Source organism: Haliotis rufescens, unplaced genomic scaffold (genome assembly GCF_023055435.1).
Source record: "Haliotis rufescens isolate VD_foot unplaced genomic scaffold, xgHalRufe1.0.p SCAF_8, whole genome shotgun sequence".
In the NCBI taxonomy this organism is placed as follows: domain Eukaryota; kingdom Metazoa; phylum Mollusca; class Gastropoda; order Lepetellida; family Haliotidae; genus Haliotis; species Haliotis rufescens.
Window position 1 is genome coordinate 47,481,991 of NW_025964372.1, and position 14,863 is coordinate 47,496,853.

The 14,863-nt window shown below is 40.8% G+C and overlaps 1 protein-coding gene across 1 annotated transcript; it reads left to right on the top strand.

Moving 5' to 3' along the window:
* The first annotated feature begins 4,031 nt into the window (after window positions 1–4,031).
* On the top strand, window positions 4,032–6,894 carry LOC125371671 (BTB/POZ domain-containing protein 6-like). Its single transcript, XM_048389840.1, has 3 exons — window positions 4,032–4,099; window positions 5,220–5,495; window positions 5,844–6,894. Exons 1-3 carry the CDS (start codon window positions 4,083–4,085, stop codon window positions 6,892–6,894), a joined length of 1,344 nt encoding a protein of 447 aa, XP_048245797.1. The 5' UTR covers window positions 4,032–4,082.
* The last annotated feature ends 7,969 nt before the right edge of the window (window positions 6,895–14,863 follow it).

Sequence of the window (14,863 nt, forward strand, 5' to 3'; positions counted from 1 at the left end):
AATCACTGGATTATCTGGTCCAGACCCGATTATTTACAGACCGCCGTCATATAGCTGTAATACCGCTAAGTGCGGCGTTAAACAAAGTGAGTGAGTGAGTGAGTGAGTATGGTTTTACGCCGCTTTTAGCAATATTCCAGCAATATCACGGCGGGGGACACCAGAAATGGGCTTCACACATTGTACCCATGTCGGGAATCGAACCCGGGTCTTCTGCGTGACGAGCTAACGCTTTAACCACTAGGCTACCCGACCGCCCCCGTTAAACAAAGAAAATGTGTTCAGTGATAGATTACTTCTATTCCCTTCGACAACAAACGTACGGACTGGTTCGTTGAAAGTCGTAGTGTTAAATCTATTGCAAGTGCGCTCAGTTTAACAACTACAGTCAATCCGATAAGCCATGTATATATTCCTTATATTAGACATGAGTTGCAAAAGAGTTATTTATACCCAATGATCAATCACCCTTTAAATCAGCCCTTTGTTGCTATTCAAGACGAATGTGTACTTGTTTATTATAATCTCGTTAATGTTGCCTATACAGTAAACTACGGTTATATCGAACTCAAAGGGACCACAAATTCTAGTTCGTTATAACCGTAATTCGTTATCAGCATATATACAGCATATATACAGCAAATTGCAGGGACCTAAAAACCAGTTCGTTATATCCGCCAGTTCGTTATAAGCGTGTTCGTTATAACCGTAGTTTACTATATATGCATGTATGTGCTCTCTGTATCATTACCATGTCACTTTCTTCATATCGGTGTCAAAGGCTACTGCGAGACATTGCTACAATTGTAATACAGAAGTTGGTCATCACTTTTACAGAATTTATATGAGTTTGTTCTTATGTCTTTATTGTTTTGTTTCTCAGATATTAGCTCAGTTCAATAAAGCGCAGATTGCGACCAAAATATGTTCATCTGATGCATTAATGTATTGCCCAGCTACACGATATGAAAGTGCGTCTATTATCTAGCCATCGTTGCCTAGCTACGCAGTCTGGTAACATATTTAAAGTACATGGATCGTAGGATTTGTTGCCTAGCTGGGTGATCTGGTACGTATAAAGGTACATGTAAAGTGCATGGATCATCTTGTCTTTGTTGCCTAGCTACACGATCTGGTGTATGTTATGTAAAGTGCATAGATCATCTAGTCTGTTTTGCCTACTTACATGATCTGGCCCATGTTATGTAAAGTGCATGGATCATCTAGTCTGTGTTGCCTAGCTACACGATCTGGTTCATGTGATGTAAAGTGCATGGATCATCTAGTCTGTTGTCCCTAGCTACACGATCTGGTCCATGTGATGTAAAGTGCATAGATCATCTAGTCTGTTTTGCCTACTTACATGATCTGGCCCATGTTATGTAAAGTGCAAGGATCATCTAGTCTGTGTTGCCTAGCTACACGATCTGGTTCATGTTATGTAAAGTACATTGATCCTCTAGTCTGTGTTGCCTAGCTTCACGATCTGGTCCATGTTATGTAAAGTGCATCGATCATCTAGTCTGTGTTGCCAAGCTACACGATCTGGTCCATGTTATGTAAAGTACATAGATCATCTAGTCTGTGTTGCCTAGCTACACGATCTGGTGCATGTTTTGTAAAGTGCATGGATCATCTAGTCTGTGTTACAATGAATGTTTTGTGTAAGTGGCCAAAACGGACGTTTAAATGGCAGCATACGCCCCCAGTGATCCATGCTTGTCACCAGGACAGACTCAGTATGGATCGGCGGTCATTTTAACACCCATTATGTTTAAATGGTGCTTGACTTTCTGGCCACTGGGGAAGAGTATGTGGTAACCTTGGCACATGAACAATGTGAAATACAGTGTCAAGGAAGAGTTCACATTCAATCATTTTTGACTTCGTATTCGGTTTATAGTCTAATATATTTTAACATCCTGATACCTGTTTACAATATATTACAATTGTATACCGCTGTTCGCGTACACAAAGCTTCGTCCTCCATATTGTACGTTGTATCGACAGTATACGCCCACAGTGACCCATACTTGTCACCTGGACAGACTCAGTAGGGATCGGGTTGCCACAATGGATGTTTAAATGGTGTCGACAGTATACGCCCACAGTGACACATGCTTGTCACCAGGACAGACTCAGTAGGGATCGGGTGGCCACAATGGATGTTTAAATGGTGTCGACAGCATGCTCCCACAGTGGTCCATGCTCGTCACCAAGACAGACTCCAATAGGGATCGGGTAGCCACAATTGACGTTTATATGGTGTCGACAGTATACGCCCACAGTGACACATGCTTGTCATCAGACTCAAATACCGATCACATTACCCATCATCTCTGACTTCATGTTAGGTTTGGACGTTGGGGTAGCCCAGAGGTTAAAGCATTCGCTCGTCACGCCGAAAACCCGGGTTCGATTCCCCACATGGATACAATGTAGCAACCCAATTTCTGGGGTCCCTATTGATGGAATATTGTTAAAAGCGGCGTAAAACCATTCTCATTCACTCACTCATATTGGGTTTATAGTAAATATGCAACTATTACATAACCAGCACCTGATTTAACCACAACATGCTCCAGATCACACTATGTGTGCTTGATGTTAAGACAAATCTCGGCGTCCTGGGTCCGAATACTCAAATAGACACATACCCCTTAATGCCGAGCGCCAGACAGGGTAACAACAAGTATGCTCCGGGCGGACGCTCTACCACTAGACCACGGAGGCGGTCCATTGCATAACGATTGTAGTGTATAATGAAGCATGCTCTTTCTACGACGCTTTCAAAGAGCGTCATAGTTAATAGTGATATAATCAAGCTTTTGGCCAAGTGGTGTGTACTGACAAGAGGAGATGCTGGACATTTATAATAATCGCCTTCGTATGTTTTGACATTGAGTGATTCAAGATTCAAGATTCAAAATTCTTTATTCAGTATTTTGGGCCATGTGGCCTAGAGTACAATTACAATTACAATCATTCCTGCGTCACGTGATGTCAGGAAAATAAATACAAGTAGTCTTATTTCACATTAAATACATGATTTAAGTATAAGGCCAAAGCCTTTACAATGTCGATATTTTTGGAGTTGAGTAGATTACATAAACTGTGATTATCATCATGGACATTGGATAACCAAGGCAAATAGTGGTTTCTGACAGAAGAATATTTTGAACATATAAACAAAACATGAAATTCATCCTCCAATTGCCCATTGAGTGATTCCTCAGTCAGTGAATTGTGCATTGTCTTGATCTAAATTTTGACAGACGATACGTCACTAGGTTGGTTGGTTGGTTGTTTAACGCCGCACTCAGCAATATTCCACCCATATGACGGCGGTCTGTAAATAATCGAGTCTGGACCAGACAATCCAGTGATTAATATCATGAGCATCGATCCACGCAATTGGGATCGATGACATGCATCAACCAAGTCAGCTAGCCTGACCACCCGATCCCGTAAGTCGCCTTTTACGACAAGCGTAGTCAGCTTTTACGGCAAGCATGGGTTGCTGAAGACCTATTCTACCCCGGAATCTTCACGGGTCCGTCACTGGGTAATAATGCTGTATTATTACAAAATCATAACCTGTACGCCTGTGTACTGCGGTCTCTGGATAATAGAAGTCACCGAGCTCGATGGATTTGATGGATACGTCCATCTTACGTCACTATAGCCTGCAATGTAGCTGTCAGTGTTCAGTCTAAAACGTAAACGTCTACACGATATAATTGCTTGTAGATATACTGTAGGTAATGAAACCGTTAAGAGTATATCAATTCCATTTATTTAGTAAATATTTATGTCAGAAATATTTGAACAATATTGAGTGTATTTTTCACTGGTATAGTAATTCATAAACGCATGTATATGATATAGTCGGAATCGTACAATGGGCTCTGCTAGTAGCAGAGACTTCTTATGATTATGGAAATAGGGTTATGTCGCTTGTAGTTGTAGTGTACAAAGAGTCGGAGTGTGGGGCATGTTGGGAAATGATGACACAGGCATGTTTGACCCGTGACAGTAAGGTGATGTATGCAACATAGGAAACAGATAATGAAGAACATCGTATGGCTTCTTGTGTACAGTAAGTAATTGTATTCTATGTTGTTTCAAGCAAACATCCTCAATACTTGTGTTTTACGACACTCTGAACACTATTATCCCCCGCCACGAAGTGGAATGGGGATATTGGAATGGGTCCCTCCGTCACGGTTCGTTTCCGGAGCAGAACTAAAAAAAACATTAGAGATATCTGAACCAAACTTGGCACATTGATAGGTCTAGTGGTGAACTGGTGCCTTTTGATAGTTTGGAATTTTTAAAAATATTTTCGAGTTTCCATAGGAACGACTTTGACCTAGACTGAAAATGGCGGTAGTGGTCGTTTCCGGAGCAGATCTTGAAAACCGTACAGTATTTCTTGACTTGCTGACATGTCATGTTTGTGGGGGATATGAGTATTTCATGCTTATTTCGGTGACAACACGAGGTGGCACTTTAACATACACGGTGAACACGATGGTGGAACCTACGAGGCGTGTTGACCAAGGCTAATCAGTATGAATCTCGGATTTTCACCCACGATCAGCGGATCCTGACACTACTAATGGACGAAACGCGGATCCTCCAGGTGTCTAGCTCAGCAGAATGCACAGAGGCACCCTTCTTGTTTATTAAAACAGTGATATAAAGTCATTTCGATTAAAAAAAAATACTTGACAGCTTAATTTAATGTCTTCTATTGTGGCTAGTGAACAAGCTTAATTTACCTGAGTGAGTGAGTATGGTTTTACGCCGCTTTAAGCAATATTCCAGCAATATCACGGCGGGGGACACCAGAAATGGGCCTCAACATTGTACCTATGTCAGGAATCGAACCCGGGTCTTCAGCGTGACGAACGAACACATTAACCACTAGGCTAAATACTGAAAAAAGTTGGCTGTAAATTTGGTGAAATGTGTGTTGGGGTTGGGATCGTGAAGTATGACACTCATGCCTTATTGATCAGTAAATAAAAATATATACCTTCTATATGTCTCCACCAACACAGGAAGCTGAATATTTTTATTAACTGACCAATGACGATTTTCTATGGACTTTACACAATCGATAAAGATGTAAAATAATTTGTTTGCATTGCTCTAATAAGAGCCATTGTCCATATTCTCCATTATCTATATATTCTTGTGTTTTCTGTTCAAAGCTACATGATGTCCAGTGAGAGCCGAGAATCTGGATATGTGGACAACTGGCAGTCAGGGAAGACTGTCACAGAGTGTAATCTGCGCATGCTCAACACGGAAGACTTAAGTGACGTCACCTTCCGTGTAGGATCAGAGAAACAGGTGGTCAGAGCTCACCGCTACGTTCTGGTCAGTCGCAGCTGTGTCTTCCATGCCATGTTCTGTGGCCCCCTGGCGGAGACAGGGGAGGTAACCATCCCTGACATTGAGGCAGACATCTTCAAAGAGTTCTTGAGGTTAGATTCATCCACCAGTTACGTATATCAGTCTATTCACCAATGAAAATAACACATTATGTACGTGTACTCTGGTTCTGATGACATGCTAGGAGGCAAAAAAAATATTTTGAACTATATGGATTCGTACTTTAAGAGTGTCGAGTCAGTATGCCCTACATCAAGTGTGCCCTACGCGGTAGCAGAGTCGATATTTAGCATAGAGGCATATCCCTACATGGACACACAAAACAGATAACCCAACCTGATTATACTATTTTCACTTTAATAAAGATAAACATTAATCACATAATACAAACAAAATAACATTTATTTCTTCCCATTCTTATTTCTTAGATATTATTGTAGGTATGTGTACACAGACAAGGCCTCTATCAACGCTGCAACAATCACGGGTCTAATGTACACCTCCAGGAAATATGCCATAGATGCATTGTACAATCTCTGTGTAACGTTCCTGGAAAAGTCCCTGTCAGAAGACAATGTCTGTCAGATCCTGGAGCAGTGTCATGGCTATGGGGAGCTGGACTTGGAACAAAAGGCCTTGAAGTTGCTGACTCGAGGAGGCAAGAGAGTCATCCAATCTCACGGGTTTTTGAAGCTTTGCGCTGAGTGTGTGGCTAAGTTTGTGAGGTCAGATAATTTGGATTTTAAAGAGGAAGACATCTTTGAAGCAGTTCTGTCCTGGACAAAAGGAAGATGCAAACAGGAAGGTGTCAATGACACGCCGGAGAACAGACGGGGTTTCCTTGGGGATATAAAGTATGAGATCCGGTTTACCAGCATGCCCTTAGAGTATCTGGTGAAGGATGTAGGCCGATCTGGTGTGCTGACAGACAGTGAGAGAATACGAATAATGGACAGAGCAATAGACATAACCGTTGACATATCTCCATTTAAACATTCACAGAGAAAAACCGTAAGTACTATAGAAAGGAAACCGAAGGCATCCTGTAAAAGTGTGTATAGGTTTGTGTCTTATCGCAATTTATTGATACCAGCTGGGTCCAATGCTATCTCTTTCTCGCCTAGCAAGAGCATTTCCCTGCAAGGGTGTCAGTTGTATGGTGGATATGATGATGCTGAGTATAAACTGAATATCACTTTTTATGACCTGGATAAAGTGGTGTTCATTGAACGGTTGGACAGGATGATGCTTCAGGGCAGTAGACAGCTGAATGACGTCCTGTTTTCAATGCCTTTTCTCCTAACAGCAGGTGCGACCTATACTCTGTGTGTGGACATGGAGGGACCTGACACTGTCTGTGGAGAGGATGGAAAGGATACAGTAACAGTGGATGGAGTAAAGTTTACATTTAAAGACTGTCTAATGCAACGCGCAATCACATCAACAAGTCGAGGACAGATACCTGGTTTGATGTTCAATAACTCGTCATAGGGAGTACTCGTATATCAGGTGTGGCTTGCTGACCACTTTGAAACTGTGGCATAATTTGATATTGTGAAAACCATATTATCTTGGATATGATCACAATGAAAGGTATAATCTCATTAAATGCGGAAGTGGTTGCATGATGCAATTGCAGTTTTCCAAGGTGTTCCAATGTGTTTCAAGGTACGATATTAACTGTTCAATGTAACTACTGCGTGTTTCATGTGCATTGGATTTATGATACATCAATATGCAGGTCCATATTTCTTGATGACTCAGCATGTGATGTGTTCCACCAGCGGGGCAGGATACGCTCTCTATTTCACGAACACCTGATATCATGGATCTGGCAACAGCCGTTGGTGTCAGCATTGCAGAACCTTAACAGTATACAATCGAGCATGCTCTTTCTACGACTATTTTAAAGAACTTCTTATGACTCTTGTTCAGCAGCAGCGTTCAAGGCCTTAGTAAAACTTTTATGGTAGAAAAATCATGTGGAGGAAATTTCCAAATTCGACGCGTCAGTGACCAACATGATTTCCGAAAGGCTATTTTGCACTATATGTTCCCTTGTTTGTTCAGTTGAACGCTTGACATGCCCAAATCATGGTTATACCGTCACCACTCATATTAGCAAGTGGTATGTGCTTCAGAGAGGAGGTTTGTGATTTTGACAAATAAAATATCGAGAGAAGTATCAATGATACATCAATATGCAGGTCCCTATTTCTTGACGACTCAGCATGTGATGTGTTCCACCAGTGGGGCCGGATACGCTCTCTATTTCACGAACACCTGGTATCAGCACTATTTAATTTTCTCACACGATCAGCGGATCCTGATTCTACAAATATCGATGACATAATGACCTACAACTGGTACACAACTGCTCTGACGTGTGTTCATAACTCCTCACATCTCATTTGATAGATAACAGTTTTCGACTGTCACGACGTTTTTGTGATTTCTGTGCTTTAGTGGGTACTGATAGTCAACAAATCCAAAATCAAGAAGCTATTGTGTGGTAGGCCACTAATACAAAGCCGGGCACTCACGATTGGTCACCCTACACCATCAGCAGTTTATTGGTTATGAATAACGAAGATTTCAGGCTGAGCTTTGACACACTGATGAAAGTGAGAGCACTGAACATTGGGATTCAAACCTTCTGAAACCGTCTAAAATCTTTCTGTGAAATTCTCAGTCTTCAGGAAACAAGGCCCTGGATATCGCAGACTGTATCACTCATAATGCTCTCGATATTTTGTTCATGAAAGATGAAAGCCTAAATAACAGCAAATAAAGTTACACTCCCTGAAGCACATACCACGGACTTATGGAAATGGTGGTGGCATAACAATGACTTACAGGATCTAATCTCTGTAACACAAGAGTTTTGTTAAATGATGAATTTAATCATCTCTGTCTCAAACCTGTCCTTAAGGTCTGTACAGACGTCTGGCATCGAAAAGGAAGACATTTTACCCGTTGGTGATTTCAATGAACATTATGATACGATTGGAAAGAGGTGAAGAAATTGATAAAATTCATTGACCCCGTGGGGTTTATCCAACACGTGAATGAATCCACACAAAAGTCTTTTTAAATGTGCATTGTCGAGATATGACAGTAATGTTGTAGAAGACAATGATCACCATATCTTGAAAATGGCATTCTCGATGTCAAAACAAACAACTCATTTATGCCAAGACATCAACAACAAAAATACTGTGTAATTCACCAAGGGATGTGGATGCTCTATGTCGTTGTATGAAAATACCTTGATACAACTCTTGGATAAACATGCGCCGACTGAAACAAGCCTCAGAGGCGAAATGTTCTCCAATACCCAACCGTTACACTGATAAACAAGTCGTATGCTCGTGTGTGCATGGAGCCAAGTGCGAACTCGTATATTTAGGTTTGAACGCGAGAATGAAAGGTGAGAGCAAGCGGATACATTGTACATTGTGCGAATGTGAGGCAGAAAGTCCTTGTCAATGCAAGGGTATATAAAGAGTTCGCCCCTCAAATCAGTGTGGGTCGTGCACTCGAGGGTGAGAACGCCAGACCACCATTACATGTACATGTTGGGCCAAGATCGGGCGTAAGTAGTTCATATTTAATCTTATTCATGTATAATAGGATTGTTTAGTTTATTAATATGTTCCATGGATAGTAAATTAATAAACTTTGTTGTTGCGTCTTGTGCATATTGTAAATGTAAATAAAGAGTAAAATGGTAACAAAGTGTTTTTGTATTTTTGTGGTAGTAATGGAGTATATATACCCACATATGTATATACCGAATATTTAGACATGTTCTGAATGTTGTGAGTAGTAGTGTTGGACACCCAGCTACTCGGGTACCGTCCTTTCAGTGTAAATGTCATATAGGCGTGACCTTTAGCCCTACCCTGGGAACAAGATGATACACACCAAGACACGTTGCAGGAGACCGTCTGATGGAAGACAGACATGAGCTACCAAGACGTTACTGCGTCCAGTATAGACGTGACTCCTAGGTGTTGTATCAGAGTGCAGTGAGTAAATGCAGTATTCACTGATGCTGTATCTCCACATCCTTCAATATGAACTATTGTCATCAAAGACTATACATTGACTAAGGTCACTCTAACGTGCTCATTGTTTGTCGTGGAAGACAAATTTACAAATGACTATCTATTGTCATCATCATTCATACTGTGTCATGAAAGGCCAGAATTATATGTTGTCATTGGACAATTCCCTTATACATGTCTGTGTAGACATTTGTTTTGTTTTTGATGATGATATTTTGATGTGACATGTGATATCTTTTATACCTGAACCTTTTTGATTGTATTGCGTGTGTATATATATTAGCTTAATATTAGTATTAGCCAGTATTAGTATTAGTTTAGTATTATAGTATTAGTAGTAATATTGTCTGATAATTGGTAAGAAGTTCGTAGGAATTATGTAAATAGTTTTTGTTTTCTCTTATATAATAATAAATTATGTTGTTTTTTTGCTTTGAGGGTTCTGTCATTTATAATTCTCCTAGAGCATATTCTGTGACAAACATATTTAACAGTGGAACACGCTGTGCGACACACATATGAAGCTCCACATTCCGTTGTAAGCTAAATCAAATAACTGATTGTAAGTGATGTTTCATGCGACCTTGTCCTATAAATAACACAGAATTTTGATTGTCTGTAAGCCATTTCACCCGTTGGTGATCCTGGGTTGCAGCAAGACAATGTAGTACCATATCTCAATTATTCTGATCTATTTATCGGCTAAGATAATCTGCTTCCTGATACTAATATCGAGAAATCCACTTGAAATGAAGCTCCACATTGCGTTGTAAGCTAAATCAAATAACTGATTGTAAGTGATGTTTCATGCGACCTTGTCCTATAAATAACACGTCATATTGATTGTCTGTAAGCCATTTCACCCGTTGGTGATCCTGGGTTGCAGTGAGACAATGTAGTACCATATGTACCACATTCAGCTCTCTCCGAGTCGAACTCGAGCTATCTCCCCCTTTGATTACTGTCCATGAGAAGCTACACAGCCCACGTCTACACAATAACCTGCATAGCCACTGTCACTGGCATTGGAATAAACTACTTTCTTGGTACATGCTGTCTGAACAAATGATCTATAAGTATACTGCTTTACATTGTCTGACCAGAACTCATATCTGACAACAGGATCTTCCAGTACCATGTAACTGACATACTAATATCCAAACTTAAGGATCTTATCATTAGTAGAGTGTGCACGGTTGGCCCTGTCGTCTGAGACGCCGCGATTCGCTGTGCAGAGTTGCGTCCCTTGGGCACGCCAGAAACCTATGATTGTAGGTTCGAATCCCGGGTCGCCCCGATTATGTTTCTAGGTTTGTCAGCACCATGCCCGTGCTCGTGGGTTTCACCAAAGTGGTAAACGTCTGAGACCTGCATCACTTCAGGCTTTCCTCTCACATTAAGCTGACACGCTGTGAACAAACTGGAATACTGTTAAAAAGTGGCGTTAAACCCAACTCACTCACTCTTATTATTTGTTGTATTTTAGACCCAAGCACTAATTTCATGGAAATGTACTGACCAACAACAGAAACCACTGATTAGTATCTAACAGGTATGTGCCTACATTTGGAATCAAACAGGTGAAGGGTGGCTTCTTCAACCTTATCCACCTTTCTTGTAGGTACAGTAACTGTCATGGGGGTTGTGTCCACTAGCCACTTCAATACCTGTGACGAAGTCAATAGTGACTTTTCTACTATTGGAACACAACCAGAAAATAACAGAACCTGATGAACATGTCTCATCTTTTGAAGCTCCAGCGCAAATATGGTCTTCCAAGAAAGTAACTATCCCAAGTTTGGCCAAACAAAAGTCGTATTGGATGAGTAGATATGTATGTAATGCTATTCAAGATGAATATCAAAATTTTCAACCAATCACCATGATTGCTACAACACAGCGCTGTTTTCCGATCTTCGTATTTCACACTGCTTTTGTAAACATATTTGTTTGATCTAGAATGATTAAGACATTTTCCAGCCATTAGCTATCAAATCCAACACGCTGTTTGAAGTCAGGTGCACCTATCTGCAGCCTAAATTGTAAGTAACTTTTTTTAGACGGCTTTTTCAATTATTTCTGATCTACATTGTTGGTACTCATAGTAGTCATCAGTAAGCATAGTGGCATTGATTGTACCATCAATAACGTTACTATACTCAACTGACAGATCTTGACATGGCCTATTGGCCGGCTTGACTTGAGGCCCCAATTCCACTCACTGAGATTCCCTGAGGGGCTGTACAGTTGACACATGGACATGTCCACCTAAAATGTGAGAATTTGCCATACGCAAAACATGTTCCTGACCTTTGCCATTTTCCAAGAAAAACCTGACTTGTGATAACATGAATATGCTGCACGGGAGCAGCAGTTAAAGCAGCAAACTGCACGGATCTTGTAACCGTCGCTGATCCACGAGATGACCTACTAGTCGTGTAGAGGGCATGATGAGTACGCTCTTGATGCAGCTCGCACTGGCAATGCGTTATTATCCTCTGAAGCATCAGCTAAATTGTTAGAAATGTAATTTTGTACTGTTTCCCAGATGCCTTCAGATTAACTTCTTTTGTAACAATCCAATTTTGACGTCACAAATCTTCCAATTGATCGCTCTGTTCCAGGACTCTTCATGGAAATTAAATGGAATTGTGTTCCCCTCGCAGAAACAAACAGTCCTTGTCAGGTTTTAATTTCTTAATATCCAAAGAAGCACCAATTTCAGAATTGTGTGACGATTCAAATTGCTTTTTATGTCAATCAAGCTTATTCAAAATGACGTCGATTGTAGCGTCTGTATCCATTGCAACGCCAACTTGCCGTGCTTACTAATAAAGCGAGAGAGAAGAATTCAAATTCACCTTCCTTTTATATGCCCTCCACAACGCCACCTGGTTGGGCACACAGTCCCTTGAATACAGTTGCACACCTCTGGGAGGAAACAAGTTCCATTGTCATATTTCAAATGAAGGAAATAGGATTTCAGAGAAGGTGCAAAAGGCAAACACTGAATGGCTTTCCACTAAAAGGCATTCGAAAATCTTAGCTGGAAATGCATAGACAGATTTGTAACCATTCCAGAAATGCAAAAGCACAAGAAATTGGAAACTCAAAGAATAGGTTGTGTTGCTCAAAGATCAAGCAGCGTTATGGAAAACTAGATGCTCGTTATATTCTTGTACTCTCCGATGGGTGAGAAGAAAACCCAAGTCGGGCAATGTCAAGAAGATGTTGATGAAGTGTTAATATGGCAACCCATAAGCCGGCGTTACCCGATACATCTCACTCAATTTCAAGCTCCTCGAGTGATTTTCAATTCAAAAGAAATTCGTCAAGTGGTTTTGGACTCAATTTGTTTTATTGTGACAGGTTCTGATCCATACAGAGTTCACTTTTAATATTTTAGACATTTTGCTCCCAGCGATTGCCAATGTCATCAGAGCCAAAGCCTGTCAACTGGTACTGTTCCTACATGCTTCAAGACAACTGTTGTAAAACATCCCATTGAGAAGGCAGGTGAGAGCAGCAGTGTGTAAGTGTGTAATCTACCCTTCCTCTTCAATAATTCTCGACAAATGTGTTAAACTCAGGATTACACAACATTTCACCATGGAACTGGACAAAGTGCTTCTCGGCAATTTCAATGACTTACTGACAAAGATCAGTAAAATATATTTCATGGCGTTACATTCCACCTTATTTATAATAGAATATATAGATTAAGCTCAATCGTTATGTACACTACGTTACAAGTGCAGGGAGTAAATCAATGTGAAACCAATTGACATTTCTCTCACATCATTGTTTGTACAACCCTGAGCACATGTGGTAACATCCACCATTCCAATAATTCATGTTGTTCAAGAAGAAAGACCAGAACATGAAGTATATCGACATTCTGTTCCAGAGTAAAGAGAGTGAGTGAGTGAGTATGGTTTCACGCCGCTATTAGCAATATTCCAGCAATATCACGGATGGGGGACACCATAAATGGCATTCACACATTATACCCATGTAAGGGATCGAACCTGGGCCTTCAGAGTGATGAGCCAACGCTTTAACCACTAGGCTACCCCACCGCCCCAAAAAGAACAGTGACCAGTTTAGGGGTTTCTACTTAAATACTGCACAGGGCAGATTCACACGGCTACGTCACAACCTGAAAGAACCATCACGGCCACCTCTACAACTACGGCAATGCCAAAACCAGGATACGACAGTGTGGAGCATTTACGCATTGAAGATTTTCGCAGTAGACGAGCAATTTGAGGTGTCACTTTGACGGACATACAACGTCGGCTGCGATGGAGACAGGTTTGGTATTGTGATGAGTCACATTTTATGTTACACGGCGCGGATGGTAGACATCGTGTTTACAAGCGTCGCGGGGAACGCTATGTATGAAACTGCATACAGGAAGTGGACAGATTGGTGGTAATAGTGCGCTGGGCATCATTTTTGTAACTCAAGTTTGGAAATGTCCTCTACGTGTCTACAATAAAATAAATAAAAGTTAATCTTCTAGGCCAAATTACCTTGTTTTGACTTTGACAGTCCGAGCGGAAATTCCGATTCATATGCAAAAGTTCAAAAAGTTTTTTTCATGGAAGCTGGGGCGTGTGAAATTTGACCCAGAGCAATGTCTTACACGAAAGGTTGTTTTTGAAGTGGAAGACACATTCTACTTTTAATCCTCGCATTTCTGTTTGACAATAGAAATATATTTGTGTTTCTTTGGAGGTGAAATGGTGTATCACGTCATTCAAGATTAGTGCACTTATATTTGCGACGTGTGTGTGTTTGGCTGCGTGCGTGCGTGCGTGCGTGCATGCGTGCGTGCGTGTGTGCGGGCTTGTACTAGTCCGGACTAATGCCGTTTTTCTAGAGCCCGAACCGATCAGTACCTTGTTTTATCCTGAGCGCCGAGTGTCATTTGATTGAGAGAAAAAAGATGTCCCTGCTTCAGACCTTGAAAAAATATATTGCCTGCCACAAAAATTACATTGTTGCAAGGTGTTTTCAGAATTCAAGCTAACTGTTTTAAATATAAAAAAATGATATCTGGGTTTGCAGCTGAAGCTGAAAAGATGTCTTTTCTCAATGCAAAATCTCCAAAAATGTCTATTTCCAAGACTTTGATAACCTTTGCAGCCTCTGTGATTTCTCCAGCTTCACATGGACTTCCAATATCTATTTTTAGAAATATCCACCACTTCTAGACTAGCAGCCTAGTGGCTGGACTACCACACCATCTGTAAACAATAACAATCTCTCAATGTCCAGTAATTGTCTTGTTTCTGTGAGAGGCGTGTACATGATTGACAGAGTTGTCTTTCGCATGATGGCAAGTGAAGGACTCATAAAATATATATAAATATGTGACATGCGGA